This window comes from Notamacropus eugenii, chromosome 4 (genome assembly GCF_028372415.1).
Source record: "Notamacropus eugenii isolate mMacEug1 chromosome 4, mMacEug1.pri_v2, whole genome shotgun sequence".
Lineage (NCBI taxonomy): Eukaryota > Metazoa > Chordata > Mammalia > Diprotodontia > Macropodidae > Notamacropus > Notamacropus eugenii.
This window is the reverse complement of record NC_092875.1, coordinates 102990597-103011932: the sequence shown is the minus strand read 5'-3', so window position 1 is coordinate 103011932 and position 21336 is coordinate 102990597. Positions and strand designations below refer to the sequence as shown.

The 21336-nt window shown below is 36.6% G+C and overlaps 1 protein-coding gene across 1 annotated transcript in view; it reads left to right on the top strand.

Moving 5' to 3' along the window:
* The window catches only part of KHDRBS3 (KH RNA binding domain containing, signal transduction associated 3), a 309488-nt gene extending 299766 nt beyond the window's left edge, over positions 1–9722 (top strand). The window contains exon 8 of the mRNA XM_072602997.1: positions 9527–9722. Within this exon, the coding sequence (XP_072459098.1) occupies positions 9527–9575 (49 nt within the window). The 3' untranslated portion in view covers positions 9576–9722. The remainder of the gene's footprint in view (positions 1–9526) is intronic.
* Positions 9723–21336: the final 11614 nt, after the last annotated feature.

Sequence of the window (21336 nt, the reverse complement as noted above, 5' to 3'; positions counted from 1 at the left end):
GCAAAGGTGGGAGTCATGGGAATTTAGTAGGTTGATAAACTATTGTTTGAGGGACACATCACTGTGTATGTTGAAGTACTCAAGTTTATATCAGGCAGAGGTTCTCATTATGAACCTGGATCCATGGATACCTGCCCCCCACTTCTCCTCCCCTCCCCCTCCAGCACACCTACCACACACATCCATGGATAGACGTAAGGGCACCTGAACTTGCAGAGGGTGAAAAAAGATTACATCTTTATTTCCACCAATTTTCTAACCTGCTTTGCAATATTGTATATTTCATGCATCTAAAAATATTCACAGATGAGTCTGTGAGCTTCACCAGAAGAGGACTGAAGAGGACTCTGTGACAAAAAAGTTAAAGAACCCTGATACAAGGGATGGATTTAGAATGAAGAAAAAACTGTGAGACAAGTACTGAACTCCTTGAAGAAAGAGGGAGAATGACATAGAGGCTAGCAAATGGCTAACTAGAATTTTAACTAGGTGATAGATTAATGGAATAAACTTAAGGTTAAAATGTGATTGAGTGGTAACAAAGAGGCAGTCTGGGAATTACACCTTAGTTTTGTTTTTTTTTTAACCAGATTATAGAAACCTCAATTTTTTGTCCCCTTTTTTAATCCCTTATTTTTAGTATTGCTTCCTTTTAAAATATCGCTATTTCTCGTGAGTTCCCCACCAGTGTCTCTACATCCTCTTCAAAATAGAGGGACCCAAACCAGACAAAGTTCTCTAGGAAGGGCCTGCGTATTATATTTACTACTGTTTTCTTTATTAGTAAAGGACTTCTGAAAAAAAATAATTCACCTTAAAAAGAAAAAGTATTCTTCAACCTCATAACCAAAATTCATCTCATATTTGTTTTTGTTTAAATTGCATATGAATTGATAAACGTCTAATAAAAATTCTGTAAGTTTTACAAACAGCTTGTATTTATTCAGTGTTTTATATATAATTTGTAAAAATAGGCAAAAAAAAATTAGTAGTAGCTAAGGACCTTATTTTGTAACTCCTGCCTGACTTCAAAGGCTTTTACATCTATTAAGTGGAACATGTCCTTGATTTAAGAAGCTAATAATCTAAAAAAAGAGCTAAGATACACGCATGTGTATATACCTACATATGATAAATACACATGTGTACATACCGATTGGAATATGATCATGTATCAAAGGGAAGAGGGTACTCTTTCTTTTTTACAAAATTTACTGCATTTAAAAATTAGTCTCCATTTCAATATAAAAGAAAAGTCACATCCAACCCTTATATTTTGTATTATTTTACTCCAGATTTTTAACAAGGCCTACCAAAAGACAGATTTCTCCCTGTCTTGAGCCCTTGAGGCCAACAATAGACCAACATATTAGAAATTTTCTGCCCCACCCCCAGCACAACAAACTCCCAAAGCCAATGGCTGATCAGTTGTGAACTGATATATTTTCTGTATATACTATAAGTATCTTTGGGAAGTGACTCATCTTCAGAGACCTCCTACCCACATGTGAATCACATTCTTGAGTACTCAAAAAAAAAAACTTGACAAATGTGATTACTATATCATCGTCAATGATATCTGAATATCATGTAAAATAAAAGGTACTACAAGACAGGAAAGAGCCAAATATTACCCCACTTATCAAAAAATGGAAGAAAATAACATCTATAAACTACGTAGATTGATAAGCTTGAATTCAATTATAGGGAAAATTTTTAAAGCAGATCATTAAAGACGTAGCTACTGAACATTTTAAAAAGGGAGTATTGATTACAAGAACCTATATAGTTTTAAAAAGAAATCATGCCTCACTAATCTATTTCCTTTTTTGACAAATTAAATTATTAAAGAAAAGGAATGCTATGGATGTTTTACCTAGATCTTATCAAAGCATTTCATGAAATGATTCATACAGTTATTTGGGGAAAGATGAAAAGATGTGTACTAATGAATAATATAATTAGATGGGTTCTGAACTGGTTGAATAGCTGGATTCAAATAGTCATTAGTGGTTCAACGTTAATATGGCCATCAGATTTTAGTAGTGTTCCTGGGAGCTATGCTTAACCTTGAACTAATCATTTAACTTTTTTATCAATTACTTGAATAAAGGTACTCATGGCATATTCATCAAATTTGCAGTTGTTGCTAAGGTAGGAGGTATAATTAATAAACTTGATGGCAGAGCTGGAATCTAAAATTATCTAGATATACTAGAATATTGGGTTGAACTTAAGATGAAATTCAGTAAGGATAAAAGATGTACACTTGGGTTCTAAAAATAAACTTCACAAACATAAGACATGTGATCTAAGCCTACAAGCCTAAAATTAATCAACCATGTGATGTGGCAGTTAAAAAACTAATGTGATGTTGGGCTATATTAAGAGGCATTTCCATGAATAAGAAAGCAATAAATCCCTCTTGTCCTCTACCTTGCTCAGACCACATATAGACTTGTGTTCAATGGTAGATATCATAGTTTAAGAAGTTTAAGATGAAAATGTCTAAAAGAGAGAAACAAGAATGACGAAGAGCTTTGGGTCTGTGTTCCATCAGCTTCAGTTAAAGAGAATTATGTTTAGCCCAGAGAAGAGAATACTTGGGGAACATAATAATTATGCATATGTTTTTGAAGGATTTCCATAGGAACAAGGAATTAGATACATTTGTCCCCAAATGCAAAATTGGGAGCAGTGGGGGGAGATGTCAGAGAAAAATTACATTTGATGTCAGAAAAAATATAACTTCTAATAATTAGATCTGTCCAAAAATAGAATGAGTTGCCCTAAGAATTTGTGGGTTCCCAATCACTAGCAGTCTTCATGCTGAAGACCACTAGGTAAGCATTTGTTAAGTACATAATAGTGAGGATGACTTTTGTGCACGAGTTGATTGTCAAACCTGCTGAGGTCCCTTCAGACTCTCAAATTCTATGATTCTATGATATCAGTGCTCCAATAATTCAGATCACAGCCCACCCTTGCCTGCTCATCTTATATAACTTTTTAATAATAATGATGGTAGTGCATATATATATATATATATGTATACATATATAAACTTAATATATTATATATGTAAACTGTATAATTCATATATATGAAAATTATACATGTATATATATACACACACATATATATAAAATCACTAAAATTTATACACGTTTTACATATCTCACTTGATCCTCGCAATTGTCCTCTCAGAGTTTTGAAGTAGGGCTCCTCACATACTGAGGACCTTAATTTCTTCAGCATCATAGGGCTAATCAATGTCCATTGGTTACTTCTTGACTACTGCATGAACAACTCACCTTCTTTTTCATTTATGTCTTTGATGACATTCTTTATGTTACTTTCCCTTTATAATTTGTAGATATTTATTTGAGCCTACTCATACTCACAACATCCTCCACATTGTCACTGGAGTAATTTTTAACTTAAAATTCCTTGGAGACAGAAGCTGTGTGATTTATAGCTATATAATATCACCAGAAGAGTATTGTTATTAAACAGATGGGCCTTTGTTTCATGGAGAAACAGCTTCCCAAAGGTAATTCAGCCCTCTGTCCTCTTCCTATCCAATTTAAGGCACAACTCATTGTCCATTTGCATATATTTCCTGTGAGGATAGTTAGTCCAAACTGTTTTGTATGATTACATATCTCATTTAGAAGACTTGGCAATTGTCCAGAGCTTGATGGCAGGTAGCATAATGTCCTACACGAAAAGGATCTCACTATTCCTCTTAAACGTGGATTCTTCACTGGATCTCCTCCAAAATTGGAAAATAACTTTGTCCAACATTTTTCTTTCTGTTTTGTGCCTCATTTTTCTTTATTATGTCTTTTGAGGAATCATTTATAATTTTGACATATGCATGAAATATAACTTGCAGAAGATCATTTAAGATGATTTTATGTTCTAACAAATGTTTTATAGTCAACAAAGGATAAGCATTCTTGGTAATTGTATTTTCTCTACTTCTTTTATGCGATTGGGTCAGAGTAAAGACATGATCAACCAATATATTGTTTGTGAAAGCCTGACTGTCAACTTCTAATATCCTCATCAAGGATGCTCTCGCGGCATGTATAGAATGCTGTCATAGAAGTATAGGGAAGGGAAAGTAGGCTTATGAATCAGTAGTTATTGATGTTTATTTGGACATTTTTTTGGAATAATTTCTGAGACTTTTAAAAAATGTCTTTTAAATCTTACCCTCCTTTCAGGCACCTTGAGAATCCCTCGGTGCCCTCAAAATTGTATTGCCTCTTACACCAACTTCCTCTGTGTACCTAGTCTGGTTCATCCATTTTTCTTTTTCTTCAATATCATTTGTTTTTCCTCTCTAAGCATATCCAAAGATATGCCTTATGTTAAATAAAATTCTGTAATATTAAGTTACAAATGTTTTGTCTCCACTGGCTTTCATGATGAAAAGGGTTTGTTGTAAAAATCTTTACAGATCACTTCCATTTTGCATCATCTTATGATCTTCCTTTCATTTATATACTTCAGTGGTCTCAGGATGAGTATTTAGCTGAACAACTCACTGAGTGGTTTCTTCTTTCACTGCTTCTCATTTTGTGAGATAGTACGGCTCAATTTTCTATCATTTATTAAAATTTACAAAAGAATTTTAAAGCTCATTTTGCCTTTTGGTGTCATCTCCTTGCTTGACAACTAGGATCAAGTGTTTGCTTTATCTTTACTCTGTCAACCTGATGATCTAAAAGTGTACTGAGAGCTGATTCAGGAATAACGCCCACAACAGTTGTTTCCTGTCCTGTTATAATTTAAACAATTGCATTTTTTATCAAACAGAGTCAACGAATATTTATTAAGTATCTGCTATGTTCAAGGCATTTTTCAAAGCTCTGGGGATACAAGGAAAAGCAAAAACATTCCCTGTCCTCATGAAGCTTATAATCTAGTTGAGGAAATGACATGCAAGTAACTAAAAGATATATACTTGGAGTAATTCTCAAAAGGAAGTCACTTTAGGGAAGAAACCAGTAAAGCTTCTTATAAAAGATGGAATTTTAGTTGAAATGAAAGCAAGCCAGAGAAGCCAAGAGGCTGAGATGAATTATTCACTTCTTAATATGAACAGGGTTTTTAAATTCTTTTCTCAGAGTACATACGGTGTTTTGGCTTGAGGCCTCTGGACAGTTTACAGATCTTGAATATTTTTCTTTCCTCACTCCTGAAACATATTTTTCAGCATACGTGTGTTCACCTGTGTTCACCTTTTCATTGAAGTCACTGTGTATCAGAGTTTATATATTTATTTCCTTTGGAGGACTGAAACAAGTTCTTCAAAAATGTTTGCTACCTCTCTGTTCTCTGCTTCAGATTGAATGACCTACAATTATTTTTATTTTGTTTTTTTTGCAAAGACTCAGCACTAAAAGATGACCAAATGTTTCATGAAATAATGTTTATTCTTGCCTTGTGTGCATGATAAAACCAAGTCCACCATCTCCTCTATTTTCTTCTCCAAAGAGGAAAATACCATTTTTCTTCCACTTCCTTCTTCTGGTTTCACTTACAGTAAAATGTCAAGATTGATGAAAATCCATTCCTCCAGTGGTATGTATATTTGTTGACCATTAGACAAGGATCTAATATTGAGTATTGATAGCTAGGTTGTTGATTATAGATGATTCTAAAGCCCTTATCATTTGTAGAACTTTCTGCCACCTTTAGAACTGCAAGCTGAAGGGACCCACATGAGACTGAAGACAACAATGAATTTTTCTTTGTTTTATGGGTAGCCATAGCCAAAAATTTATCCCTAAATGGTGAGTTTACTACTGATTGAACGTTTCTCTACTTAGCTGGATTTATCCTTGAAAAGGTGACAGTCTGTTCCAGGGATCATACTTTTGAAGTATTTGAGGTATATATGGTTTGAAGTATTTGAAGTCCTCCAGAAGTTATGCTAAGACTTTGAGAACCAAGGGTTATAGACATGACATGATGAGACATCAGAGTAGGACTTCTTTGAGGACCCCAAGTGCATGCAAGATAAAAATAGAGTTAAACCAAAATTGAAGGCATTTCAAAGTGTGAACATGATTTATATTACAATATAAACCTCAACATGTTAATTTCCCTTGAACCTTATCTCCCTACTCCTTCCCCCATAATAATTGCTATTGAAAATTGAATACTAAACTTGTTTAGCAGATTTCATCATCCCATGTAATCACAACATAGCATTTCCCCCTTACCAATGAATGCCTTTAACACCAATACGAAGGATAGGAAGTATTTTCATCATTTATTGAAAGAGGCTGTGACTTTTTAAAACTGAATTTGTAAAATGAACCAGTTGCAAATAAAAGTGAATCTGTGTCCTGGGAAGGATTATAATAAGAATTTTATGACTTTTTAATTATTTGATCTTAATCTATTTTCAATAATTAATATGAACTGATGACACTATTTTTCAAATTTTTAAGTGAGACATGCAAAGGTTACCTTTTTGTTTGTTTTTAATGGAATATCAAGTATGAAGTTTAGAGCCACAAAGATAAGGTGAAATTCAACATTTGTACCTATACAAGGTAAAATCTAAGCAAGTTAAATATGTCCCTAACTATATGCTGTATGGTTCCTTAACCTTTCTAATTTGCACAATTTGAAAGTGAAATTTGTTCTAGGTAGCTTAAGTTTAAGTATATTAGTATATTATTACTGTATTAATTTGCATTTAATTAGTGTATTATTAGATTAACTTGCATTAGTGTATTAAGGAATAAATAGAAGTATTTAGGAATGATGCCTCTTGAAAGTCATTATTTTCTAGATATGAAAAATGTATATGTTCCTTAATGGTAAGATGCTTTGTAGTACATGTGTCGATGTATTTGACTTCTCAATCAAAACTAAGTATCTGAGTAGTGCAAAGGAAAGGATATGGAAAGAAGGAAAGCTGAGGAGACCTTTGAGTGGCCTCACAGCAAAGATTCACAACTGGCCTCTGTATTCATGAACCCTGAAAGTGGTTGTAGTCCCTCACAGATTAAATAAAATCTCACTTTGCTTTCTCAGTAAGACTTCATTGTTGAAGAAAGCAGCCACTTCATTCATCCTACGCTTGCTAAGCACCTGTTGGGTCTACTCAGTCACAAAGTACAGACAAAGTTTAATTAACAGCTAGCATTTATGTAGCAAAGTGCCTTACAAAGTTCATCTTATTTGATCCTCGCGTAACCCCAGGAGAGAGGTACTGTTATTATTCCTATTTTACAGGCAAGGAAACGGCAGACAGGGCTTAAGAGCCTTGCCGGTTATGCAGCTACTAAGTTTTGGAAGTCAAATTTGAACTCAGGACTTCCTGAAAGCAGGTGCAGTACTCAACCACTATCCTACCTAGCTGCTTCTATATCTGCCCTCTAAACTTCTGTATTTCTGTTTTAGAATACCACCAATCCCAAGTCACCAGGTTTGTAACCTCAGAGTTCCCTTTTACTCTAACTTCTCCTTCACCTTCTCTCCTCCCATAGCAAATCAGTTGACAAATCTTGTTGATTTCACTCCCCCAATATCCCTTGTAGTTTCTCCTTCTCTCTGCTTGAAATTCCTAATTCGGGCCCTCATCTCCAAATTGGTCTTCCTGTCTCTGATCTGTCTCTCCAAGCCATCCTCCACAAAATTTCCGAAAGTCAACTTCCTAAAACTCCAGTCTCTGCTCGGAAACCTCCACTGCTTCCCTAATGACTTCAAGTATAAAATATAAATTCTGTAGCGTGGCATTTGAGGTTCTCTAGAATCAGTTTCCCATTTACTTTTCCAGCCTTATTTCATATAATTCCCCTTCACATTTCACCACTTAACTACAATGCCTGTCACATAGTAAGCACTTGATAAATGCTTGTTGACTTCATCTACACCATTCCACCCAAATTGGACTACTCTGTTTTCCCTGTATTCAATAGTCAGTCTCCTATTTCTGTTCTTTTGCATGAGCTCCCCACTTCCCTCTTACCACAACCTGTCAGAAGATTAATTTTCCTTCAGAGTCAGTTCAGGTGCCATATCTTCCGTGATACCTTCCCTGATATTCCTAGTTACTAGTACCTCTCTTCAAGTTATCCTGTTATCTTTATGTATCATATAGTAGAGTGTAAGCTTCTTGAGTACAACAACTGTTTTCATTTTTGTACTTGTATGCCTATTATCTAGAAGATTGTTTTGTGTATTTATTTTTGGCAAGTAGAAGGGTTCAGGACCTGTATTGTTGACTGTTCAGGGAACTCGTGGGCCAGAGGGCATTACATATCTTGAGAACCAGTGCATCATTAACAAAAAGGTGTGGGCCTTCCTACAAATCTTCCCAGACCCAACTATGGGTGGGAAAGAGCCTCCTTAATCACATTATTCAGAGGCATTATACATCTTGGTATAAAACAAAAATAGCCCTTGCACCATGTTGCCTCTAAATGTTCTTAAATGTTTGTTGAATTGAAGTAGATACAAAGCAAACACACAAAAAGGCGCAAGGAAAAAAATTTACAAGGAAAATTGAGAGTCTTTCACTTGATGGAGTTAGAAGAGGTTTAATTGAAGATGTAGCATTTACCCACCACATCAGTCTCCTCCTTCTCTTAACTCCTATGGTAATTTTCCCTTTATTTGCCATCTCAGATGTATTTTTCTCTTCATGTATTCATGTCTTATCTCCCTAACTCAGTTTTCTCTTCAAAATGAGAAGATTGGATTATATGATTTCTAAATCTTCTTTCAGCTCTACACCCTTTGAATCTATTAATTATATTTCAGATTCATTGAAAACAGTCTTTACTTCTTTATATCTCCCACAATGTCTTGAATGTCATTATATAAGTACTCATTGAACTAAAATGAAACTTTGATTATTTAACTAATTGCTATATTGCCTGTCATGAGATCAAGTGTAGCTTTTTTTTTTTTTTTTTACTTTTATATATCTTTAAAAGCCCAGAGCACTATGCTACAAGATAACAGAGACTCATAGAAATCTTAGTTGGAAGAGGCCTCAGGAATAATACTATCTATCCTCTACTTGGACAGTATTTCCCCCCTACAACGAAAATCTCTTAAGAAAACATATCAAAGAAAGTAGATTGAGTGTTAGTTACTTCAGTGACATCCTAAATGCTTACCTGTGGAAGAAATCCCAGCTCATATTGGGGAATTTATGTCTTTGTCAATTTGGGACTAACATTGTATTCTAATATGCAAAGAAAGTTGCATTACCATTTTAGATGTATGAATTTTCTCTGGAATCAAGCCTATAAATATCCCACTGAATAATCTATCAGTTGCTAATTAATTACATAACTATGAAATTATCTTTATTGAAAAGTATGTGTACATAAAAACAACCATTTTTTTTGCATTTTCCCTAAATTCACATAAATCTATTGTCTTTTTAATTGTGTTCTTTTGCCTGTCACCTGCCTGTCTCAGTGGTTTCATAGCAATTATTCATTTCCAGATATATACAAATATTTTCCACTTTCTTTTTTTCCAGGGACTTCTGTTCATTATGGACTGTTTACAAGTATTACCTGAGTGCCTGAGCAACAGGGAAATTCATTTTGGAGCTCTACAATTTCTCTTGTGGTCTTTCTGTTTTGTTAAGCATTTTGTAAAATGAAATGGTTCTTATTTTGAACCATGTTTAGAAATACCCTTGTTATAACTTTTTGACTGGTAATAAAGTATGTCTATCTAAACCTGCATTAAACAAACAAACAAAAAGATTCTTGTGCTTTCTCTTCTGTCAATTTTGCCCCAATTGTGACCGTATCTAAGACAAAAACCACTGTATAAAGTCACAATTCTGTCTTTCCTCCAATTCTGAAAATCATTTACGTGTCTTACGTTATCAACTGATAAATGTGACAACATTTGACTAAAATGATTCTATCATGTAAAAGGTTAATTGTAAACTCTTCTGCCCAAAGCAGGTATTACTGGCAGAAAGAGTAGAACCCTGATTTTCATTCCTTTCTATAATTTGTTGTAGAATATAAAGGTCATAATCCCCAGGGACCATATTACACTGTCATTCTCTTTTCATCGTTTCCTAGTGCATTGTGGTTTTAATTTAATAAGCCCCGAGAGGCTGTGTTTTATATCTTTGGATAGGTAGCTCACACAACATGTTTTCCAACCTTGGAATTTCAAGACACGTTTTATGCATTGTTAAATCATCACTTTCGTACCACTCACAATGTTTACTGAAGCATTCACATTTTTCCACCATACCTTGTTTTAGGAAATTGTGTTAACCACAAAAATTATTTCTGATAGGTCTAGTTTGTTCTTATCCTCTTATGATATGGCCTGAAAAAACAGTTCTTGGTTCCTGCAGTTCATAAGTTCAGTCTTATCCAAAACACTTCCTTAATTGGGGAAACCCAGGAAGTACCTACATGGTATTTTATTATAGGTATGATAAAAATATAGAGGGGGAAAAATCCATCTGTTGCAAATTCAGATAAATCTTTTTATTCTTAGAATGATCCAATTGTGGCATTTTTAAATTCAGCTTTTATTAATCTATCAATTGTTTGTTTATTTATGGAATATGAATTCTGTATCCATTGTCTGAGGACCAGCCTAGCGAAATTCTGTGCAGGGGCTCATTACCAAAACATTGGCCACAAGAAATCAAACTAATAAGACAAGTGTTAGAAACCTCATCAGTGGGTAGAGTGCCCCACATGGATGAAATCAAAGCTTGAACCTTGAATTACTGAAGTATGAATTTTGTACCGTAATTTCAGTTATGCTTTTTGTCCCAGATGGTGTAACAAAAGGTAATTATTTTATGTGAACAACTGGGAGCATTGGCAAAATAATTCCTCAAAAAAGAAGAAAAATAGCTTACATTACAGAATATATTTTGCTTACACAGCCATGATCACATTTGATATTCACAACTGAGGCACATGGGAGAAAGATTACTACCCTCATTTTATAGTTGAAGCTTAAGTGATGAAATCCAAAATTAAACTGCTAGTAAGTGAAAGAGGGGAGGGAGAACTGGGACCTCAACGTGAGGAAAACTTTCATCTCTCCGAACATTTATGAGAAATGATCTGTACAGTTTAACTCATCAGAGTTCTGTACTGAGGTACTTAAAGCATTTAGTGTAATAAAGTGGGCTAGACAAATGCACAAGAATCATTCAAGGAGGAGTAAGATGAGTGCAAAATGAGACTCAGTGAAAATGCTGTGAAAAACAATGAGAAAAAGATTGCTTTTTTGTGTTGGGAGCAGAGGAAGGAAGTGTTAAGAAACATTTCATGGAGGCAGTAACTTCACGTTGAGCCTTTATTGAAGTGTGGGGAATACAAAAGGTGAAAATAGGGAATCCAAATATGAAGGACTTCATGAGCAAAGGCATAGAGGTAAAAGGGCAAGATGAGAAGGGGAAACTAAGGGAAAGCTGATCTGACTAGCTTGATAGACATCTACCTTAGTATTATTCAACAATGGGACAGACTGCTCTAGGGGCAAGTAAATTCCTTGTCACTAGATATTTTCGAGGACAAATTGTAAAAGGGATTAATTCACCATAGAAAGTTGGGATAAAGTGACCTTTGAGACATCTTTCAAGTTAAGCAATTCTCTGATGATCTCCATTGGGCAGCACATAGGAATCTTTTTAGAGATTTTCTAGAATTTAACACAGCCCACTAATATTATATTTTCACAACATCAGTAGTGATAAAGGCCTTACCTAGATTCTGCTCAGAGTATTACTGAGCAGCAACATGATTTTAAGCTTCAGGGGAAGATGGATGGTGAGCTGAATAGCCGTACTTAAAACACTAGACATGTAGGGGAGTTCCATACCCCACGAACTTGATGTAGTGGAAAACACTGGATTCGAACTCAGAACTCGGGTTTAAATCCCAACTCAGCTGCTGTGTGCCCTGGGAAGTCAACAATCTAATCCTAATTCCTATTCCATGAGGCTATGTAATAATTAAAGACCTTACCCACAAAAATCTTAGAGGCTATCTGTACTATTCTATACCTGAAAAATAATCCTTTCTACAACATCTTTAACAAGTATTGATCCGTTCATTAGTGAGTGACTCAGCACTGTGGGAACTTGGGAACTTTGAGGATGACATGCCTCCTGGCTTCTTTCTGCCAGCCCGATATGACTAAGCACATAGGAGGGTAAAGCATAAACTTATTTGCCATTGACACAACAGGGTTTTTAAAAGGTGAGTAACCGTTCAAATTCTCTTTTACTCTGACTTTCCTATTATGATAGCACTCTTCCACTAGGCTTCCTGTGAGGAGTAGAGAAGTGGTAGCCTGGATGATCCCCTACTCACTAACATATAGCTGTGAAAACATGGCAGCTGGAAGCATGATTCTGTCAAGCTTGATCCTGGGTTTGGGGTGCCCTCTTCTCTGTTGGCTTTTTCCTGATTTTAGACAAATAAGTATTGATTCAGAGCTAGATGCTTCCAGGCTTAGAGGCCATCCTATAACTTTGAATGGTTCAATGATTGAACACTCTGATTTGAAATATAGTTTTCCTGGGAGTTTTTATTTTGAGTGGTGGATTCTATTTTCATTTTGCCCTTTGATTCTAAGGAATTTCAGAGGTTTTATGATTTCTTGAAATATAACTTCTAGGCTCTTTTTTTTTTTTGTCTGTGGCATTAAGGTAATTCTTTATCTCTCAATTATCTCTCCTTGATCTGTATACTAGGTCAGTCATTGTTGTTATGAGATACATTAATACTTTCTTTTACTTCTTTCATTCTTTTAACTTTCATTTTTCTTTTTTCATGGATTCATTAACTTCTCTTTGGTCCATTCTTAGTTCAAGGAGCTAATTCCACAGATAAACAAGTAACCCATTGGGACCAATCTGATAATTTTCTCTCAAGGTCATTCTTCCAAAACTTTCATTTCCTTTCCAGTTTTACCCTTAATACTTTCATTTTCTAGTTGTTTTCTCCACCAGTCTCATTTCAGTTATAAAGGCATTTTAAGTTGTTTTTTTAAACTCTTCCTTTTTTTTCTAGGAATTCTTGTTGAACTAATTTCCAAGGTATGTTTTTCTTTGAGATATTCCTTGTGTATGTTTTAGATTCCTTATCTTGGTCTGGATTTGTTTTTTTGGATATTCCTGTCACTATTAACTCATTGTGGGAATTAGTTTTAGTTTTCTCATTCTTTCTCATTCTCATTCTTTCAGCTTTACTTCCTGACTTCAGACTTACTATCAGGACCAGGCCCTACAGAATTATGAAGGGAATGTCTAGGCCATACATGGTCCTATTTTGTATCCTCTTGGGTCTTTCAGCTTTCCCAGAGGATTTACTGTTATGCTATTCCGGGATCTTAGGAACATCTTAGGCTAGAAATCTACAAGCTTTCAATGTATCCTAAGTGATCTGATCCAGGACAAAATCTGAGTACTGCCCTCTCTAAGTTCCTGATTTGGTATTGGCCCCACAAAACCGGTACAGCATACTTGTAGGCTTGCCCATGGTTAGAGTGCCAGTAGACTGCTCTAGATTCAGCTACTATTAACCATTTGGAAAGCTCTGCAGATTCAGTGATAGAACTGCAGGTTACCCTTTGATTTGGCCTTCCAGTCCTCATTATCCTGCTGTAAGCTTCCCACTGGGCTGGGGTTTAGATCTGAGGACTCATCCAACCCCTGGAGTGAGAACCATACAGATGCTACTTGCTTCTATATTTGCTTACTTTCTCAATATGTAGCCTTGAGCCCTCTTCCATTTCTCACCCGGAAATACCACAGTTAGACGCAGATCCCCTCCTCAGTCCGCATGTGTGTGTGTGCGTGTGTGTGTGTGTGTGTTTCTTTCAAAGAATTCTCATTTCAGGGAGGCTGCTTATATTTACTTAAGGTCAGTATGACCCTAGATGGCACAGTAAATAGAGCCTTGGATATTTACCAGCTGTGGGATCATGGGGCAATTACTTAAATTTTTCTTAACCTCAGTTTCATCATCTGTAAAATAAGGAGGTTGAGTCAAGTGCTCTCTACATTTTCCCCCAGCTACAATTCTATGATATCTTCAGTGTAGATGTTCCCTGACTCAGAATTCCAGAAGATGCAGATCATAAGTCATCGGCACCTTTGAAGACAAACAGTTCTTCAAGAATCTGTGTGAACAAAAACCAAAGAAACAACAAAAACTTTCATCATCTGTTGGGTAACCTCCTGATAATGAATGTTTTCCTATTTATTTGGGCAACAGAATCATAGGAAATAGTCTATAATCAAGTCAATATTCAAAGACACTCAAGACCCTAGAGCTCAAAGCAATTCAATTCAATAAAAAAAAAATTATTAAGCACCTACTATGGTCAGGAATTGCTCTAATTGCTAAGGATACAAGTAATATCAATACAAGTAATCCCTGCTGTCAAGGATCTTACAATCTAATTGGGGAAAGACAACACACGAAAGCTGGAAAGGGGCAACATGGGTGTACCAGGTGCAACTCAGCAGAGTTGCTGTTGGAAAGTGAAGAGTAAGCTAGAAAGTTTAGATTCCAGCCTTCTCTAAAGGAAAACCTTGAGAGGAACTTAGTTCTTCATCCTTCAGTCCTCCAATCAGAGGTGAGAGGAGGCTGAGGGTAATAGAAAATTTTTGAGTATCTAATCAGCATAATGAAGAAATTTTAGGTGATCAGCTATCCTTAGGGGTATGTTTTCATGTTGTATGGAATCCAGACTAAAAAGAGCAAGAAACATCAAAGGAAAAATATAATGAAGATTCTCTGTTCCTTGGCATTCTTTCTGCTGTGCCCATTCCCAATCCTGAATTGCCCTCATTATCTATTGTCTCTACTTCCCTCTGGTCTCAGAAAAGAGTTCAAGAAAGATGCCAATCCCTCATAAACCATTTGATTCCTTTCTTATTGGCCCAGTGGTGAATGTCCCACAGCAGCTATTCCAGACAGTGTCCCTCAGTCACCCTAACTCCCTTTTCCACCCTTAACAATGGAATCCACCTCCTTCTTCACTGGCACTAAACCTATCAAGTACCAACTCTTCACAGAGTACTATGGAAATGAAAGGCGGTAATTATACAATGTTTTACAAAACAAAGTATTATATGAAGTCAAATACTGAATAGATTATAAATTCTTTGAAGGTAAGGATGATTTCATTTTTGTCTTTGTAGTCTCAGTATCTGGCATAGTGCTTTATACATAATAATCATACTAAAAGCTAGCATTTAGATAGGTTTTAAGGTTTGGGAAGCTGAATATGGATATGCTTATTGATTTAGATTAAACTTAACTCCTATTTTTACTAATATATCAGAGTACTAAGGGCAGGAGATGAATATCAACTAAATTTTTATTTCCCTCACTTCTATCACAATGTTTTGGGCAGAGCTGGTGATTAATACTGTTTGTTGAATAACTGACTGAACAAAGAAATTAAAATTAATCTCGTTTTTCCATTAGAGAGAACAGTGTTCTGTGCACATTACACATTATAGTGACTGTTCAATATATATTTGTTGAATAAATGAATTAATGGATGGATGAATGGACCAATTCAACTCTGTCTATAAACCTAACTTCTCATCTCCTTTTGACAGGGACCAGAAAAGGGGTATCAGAAGTGACCTAGAAGAAGCTAGATGACCACTCATCAGATTGTTATAGAGGAGATTATTGAATAGTAATCAAAAGCAGTAACAATAATAATGATTGTTAGCATACGCATAGCATTTAGGCTTTCAGAGCACTTTCCAATATTACCTCATTTCATCCTTGTAAAAATCCTGGAAGGTGAGTGTTATCATAATCCCCATCTTAGAGATGAAAAAACTTAGGCAGACAGTGGTTAAATGACTCAGCTAGGGTCATAGTGCCTGAGGCTAGAATTCAACTACAGTACCACCTAGCTGCAACAGAAGTGAGGTGAGTTTTAAATCTTGGAGTGTTGTTTAATATACTGGATAATAGAATTAAAACCAAAAAACACCTATATGGATTATAATTCAATTTAAGAAGACCTCGATGAAAAGATCTTCCCTTGGGTTAAAAAAAATAAATTGCATAAATATTGATACAATACCTGTAAGTAGATTAATATGGAGATAATATAGAGTTTTATATGTGTAAATAATTAGAAAAGTTAATAAGTTTGAAGATTATGAGTTTGTGGCAGAAAGAGCTTGAATGACATAAAATGACACATGTACATATGGGAGATAGCTTAGCTCTCTGCCTAAAGCTGGGCTTCTGATTCTAAATCCAACATTCACTTTCATTGCACCACAATTGCTCTGAACTTACCGTATTTAAGTAGCTGTAAAAGTGACAGGGAGGTTTAGGGTGGGGGTGGGCTCAGGTTGGGAGTAGGAGTGGGGTAGGCTTCAACTTGACAGAAGGAACAACTGTCTAAGTATAATTAGAACTGAGATCAATAGAACAGGCTGTCCTAGGATGACTGAGTTCCACCAGGAGGAAGAATTTAAACAGATGACCAGGTTATTGTACAGGAAAATCATGACTTTAATAGGATGGGTTTTCCCTTTCCAACTCTGAGATTCTCTAACCCTATGCTTTAGGGGGCTTCTGTGTGGGGGTAAGGGGTTGAAATTGAAGAAAGAAAGAAAACAGAAATTGTGCTCAGACCTCACGGCATAAACTCAGACACCTGTCTGATCCATAATAGCTTTCTATTTTTAGATGGCAGGTCTCTCTGTTTGTGACCTAGTTTGTAAATAGATGCTTTGCAAAAATAGATTGGGGAAAAGAAAGGGGGAGGGAGAGGAAGGGGAAAGAGAAAGGAGAATGAATAGGAGTGAGAAAACTGATCAAGTTTCTCGCTTTTCTTACCTAAACAAAAACTCAAACCAAGTGGATACCTGCATTGACAAATGAACTTTGGATGGAGAGGAAGCTTCCAGTGTTTTACCTTTTTCCCTGCCAATCCATGAAAATTACATGCAGGGTTGTCTGTATTTATGTAAATGAAGGTTACAAGAAATGGGTGGTTAGGGGAGGAGTATAGAGATATTAGAGAGAGATACAGAGTGGTGGCCACCATCTCTGTATTGCAGTAGAAAAGACCTGCATCTGAATCACATCAACATCCTTTATCACTACAGACGAGAAAATTGGATAAATATCAGAGGTCTCTAAAGAAGTATCTGAGTTGGTCAGTGGAAATCATCAGAGAATCATTTACTTGAAAGGTGCCTTAGAAGTCTCTTTGTCCCATCTGTCTATAGTATATTAATTCCTTTTACAACTTGTGTTTGAATAGTTCTGGTGACAAGGAATTCATTGGCCCCCAAAATGACCGATTCCATTGTTGAATAAGATAGATGTATTCACCAGCATCCTGGATTGGATGGGTTATGTCCAAGACATCTTCTAGGTCTGTTTTGAGCATTTTGGTTCACAGGCCTATGCAATTCAGTTTAATTTGCCAAGCATTTATTAAGTGTCTACTGTATGCCTGCTTTGGTTGAGATGCTAGGAACATAAGGACAAAATGAAGACAATTCTTGTGCTCGAGGAACTTAGGGGAGTGGGCTGAGCAACAAGACAGCTATGTAAATAATACAAAATATAGACAAACATAATGAATTTGGGATGGGGGCTTAGGATAGCAAGAGGTTCAGGAAAGGTCATATGATGCCTGCCACTTGAGCTGAGTCTTGTCTTAATTCCAAAAGTCTAGAAAGAGAGTATTCCAGGAATGGAGGACAGACAGCCTGTTCTAAGTAAAACTGACAAGATGTGGCAACTGATTGTTCCTTGGGGATTGGGAAAAGGTAAAGAATCTAGAAGGAGTACATAGCAGTGAACCAGTGGGATCAGAAATATAGTTATGTCCTCAACAGAAACAAAGATGTTTAGAGGAGGGGTAAGGCTCTTTGAGGGTGAAGGGAGAGTAAAAGAATTAATTGTGTTTTGAAGCTATTTTGTCTTGGATATCTACACAGGACACCCAAGTAGACATCTCCAGTATTTATTCTGTTTTCTGTAGTTAAAAATTCTTTCTGAATGGGACAATCCATGTTCTATGTGGAATACCTAAAATTAAGACTAACAACTCAGAAGCAGAAAAGCAAAACTCCAACTTGGCATAATATGACACATAATTAGAAAGTAATAGGCTCATGTGGTAAAGATATCTGCTGGAATCATTCAAATATTGGCTTATTTGAACTCCATATGTTGTGTTTTAAGGCTTTTCCCCACTTTAATATTCTATGTTCAAAACATTCTGTCATAAGATATATTTGGGGGAAGGGTTTTCTAAACATATAAACATGGCTCAAGAGTGACATAGACAGGTAAGACCTAGGATTTGGTCTGCCTTTGCAAAGGGTAGGAGGAGGACCTGGCTAGTGTTGCCAAAAGTTTAACTGGGTGGAAGGTGAGAGAAGAGGCAGGAAGGGTCCAGGACGATTCCTACTCCAATCTCCAAGAAGGGAATAAGAAATATATCTGCCACCCCTCAAATATTTCTTGTCTATGGGTACAATATTTTGGGGTTCAGAATGAAAATTGCCTCCCTGATTTCTTTTGAGGAGGACAGCACTTAGTTTGTACTCACCCTTTATATAGGGTAAGTTAATGTTTTCATTATCCCCATATTACAGATGAGAAAACTGAGGCAAAGGGGGGTTGAGAGGAAGCACTTAGCTTACATTCACCAACTTAGCTCTTCCCCCCAAATGTTGGGTACATAAAAGGCTATCAGAAATAACTAATAAAGCTCTTTATCAAAGAAAGCAGCAAGCTAACATCAGTGGAGATATACAAACTAGATTAGACCAAAAGACACACAATAGTAAAGGCTCTCTTCAACTGAGAGCAAAATGGCACACCTTTGCTCAACCAAGGTTAGAGCTTGTTACAGATAGTCCATTCTCTGAGGTTGTGAGCCCAGAAGTGAAGAGGCACGATTGGGGCAAGCTTCCCCATGGTTTGGAACTTGCACCCCTCGATCTGTATCTCCATCTCTGAAGAGTGGATAGCCAAGTATATCCCTGATCTATGGAAACTAGTTTATTCTCCCTCCTGACTGTTCCACAGGAAAAACAAAATGTCACCAGGCTTGGATGGAAGCAGAGTTTGACTGTATTCTAAGGTCCCTTATCACTTTAATATGCTAAGACTTTATGATGCTACAACATAATCCCTGGTCACTTGTTCCTTGTAACAATTTGCAACAGAAGGGAAAGAAGACACCAGCTGTGGTAGTTCCTAATAAGCAAAATAAAACAGGAGTATAAAATCAGCAGGACACAAATCAAATAGCTTCTTGGTAAACCAAGGTGCTTACTAATCGTGCTCTAAGTCTTTTGTTTGGTAGGGATGCAGCTAAGGAAAAGGTTGCATTTCCAATTATACACCGTAGTCCTGATTCTCTAATAGGTTTTCAGCCTTATTTAAGAAGGTGGGGGGAGTGAGGTGGAAGGGTAGAGGGGGAGCTGACTGCGATTTATTATTTGCTTCTCCTAAATACTGGGAGCGCTCTACATTCTATAAGTAACAGAACCACTTGGTGTTACTTCATAGCTGGAGAAATTATTGCTCCTATTAGTTCTGTGTAATGGGCTTTAAAAATTGGTTGGGTTTTCCTTACCTCAGCTCTGTGTAAAAGACCTCAGGGGTTGGTCCCCTGAGACTGATAATATCAGGTACAAGTCTTGTTTGAGTCCACAGCAGCCTGGAGAGTGAACAAAGACCCAGATCTGAGAAGGTACCCAGAGTAAAGGGTAAAGGGCAGTGCCTGCCCCATCCCTTTGTTTTTCTGCCTTGGCAAGGGAAGACGAGGGGTGGGGGGGCTTTCCAGAGTGCTTTGGACTGGGTTTTTTAATAGCAAACTCTTACCAGAGACATACTATGGTTTGTTTGTTTGGAGATAATTTAATTTTGAGTCAAAGAAAGGTAAGGATAGAAAAGATCTTACATGGCAGAATGCTAATTTAGAACATAAAATTTAAGAGCCGAAAGGACAAAGAATAATGCTAATAATGATCGTGGTAATAATAACAATAACAGCGAATGTTTATATAGTATTTACGACATGCCAGGCAGTGTGCTAAGTGCTTTACAAATAGCTCTTCATTGGATCCTCACAACAACTCAGGAGGTAGGTGCTATTCTATCTCCATAGATAGTATAGATGAGAAAACTGAGGCCAACACAGATTAAGTGACTTGCCTAAGATCACACGGCTAGTAAGTGTGTGGGGCTGCATTTGAACTCAGGTTTTCTTGACTCCAGGCCTGACTGCTCTACCTACTGCTCCACCTAGCTGTCCTAATGCTAATGATAATAGTACATGTTTATTAGCACTTCAAGGTTTTTCAAACACTTTACATGTATTTTCATTTGATCCTTACAACAAATCTAGAAAGAATATGCTATTATTACACAGATTTTTACAGATTAGGCAACTGAGGTTAACAAAGAGGCTAAGTGACTTGTCTAGGCTCACACAGTGAGTAAAAGTCCTGAACTCAGGTCTTCCTGACAGCAAGGCCTCCACGGCACCACCTGGCTGATGGAACATCGAATTCTAGAACTGAAAGAAACCTTAGAGCTCATCTCCTCCGAAGTCCCATTTTACAGATTAGGCAACTAAACCCTGGCAAAGCAAAGTGACTTACCCAAGATGAGTTGTGATCTGTTTTAGTTATGATACAAGTTTATTCAGGAAGAATCTCAGCCAATTGGGAGCTCTCTTTTTTAATTTTTCTGGCTCTTAGAGATACCCAAATCAAATTTAGAGATACCAAAATTTAAAACAAACATATAAAAAACTATAACCATAACATGACAGGTCAGTAAAAGGTTACCTGGTTCTGTAATAACACACCAGGTACCTCTGGGACTACAGCTCCCAGTGTATCCGTACCTGCTGCTTTATCACTTGTCTGTTGCCACAGACTCTGAGGCATAATAGTGAAATGGTATGGATGATGTCTTTTGATTCGTGCGTAAGTTGGATTTAGGTGAGGAAGTTGCACCAAGTCGTCAGCCTCACTCTCTCCTCCAGAGCATCACAGTCTAGTGGCAGAACAGAGTCAAGATGGCTGGTGATGGCTCAGGATGGAGTGGATGGCCTTGGAGTCTTTGGTGTCGAACCAAACTATAAGGGCTCCACATCGCCTGCTTCATCTGGCTTCATGGCCATTGGAAGAAATTGTTCTCATTTGCCCATTCCACCAGAGGAAGTCTTCACATGTTTGGGGTAGACACCCCCTTAACTCACCAATGGGTTTGAGAACTCTTGGTTACCCTCAACCTGGTTTGGCCAGTCTGCCAAAATGGTTTA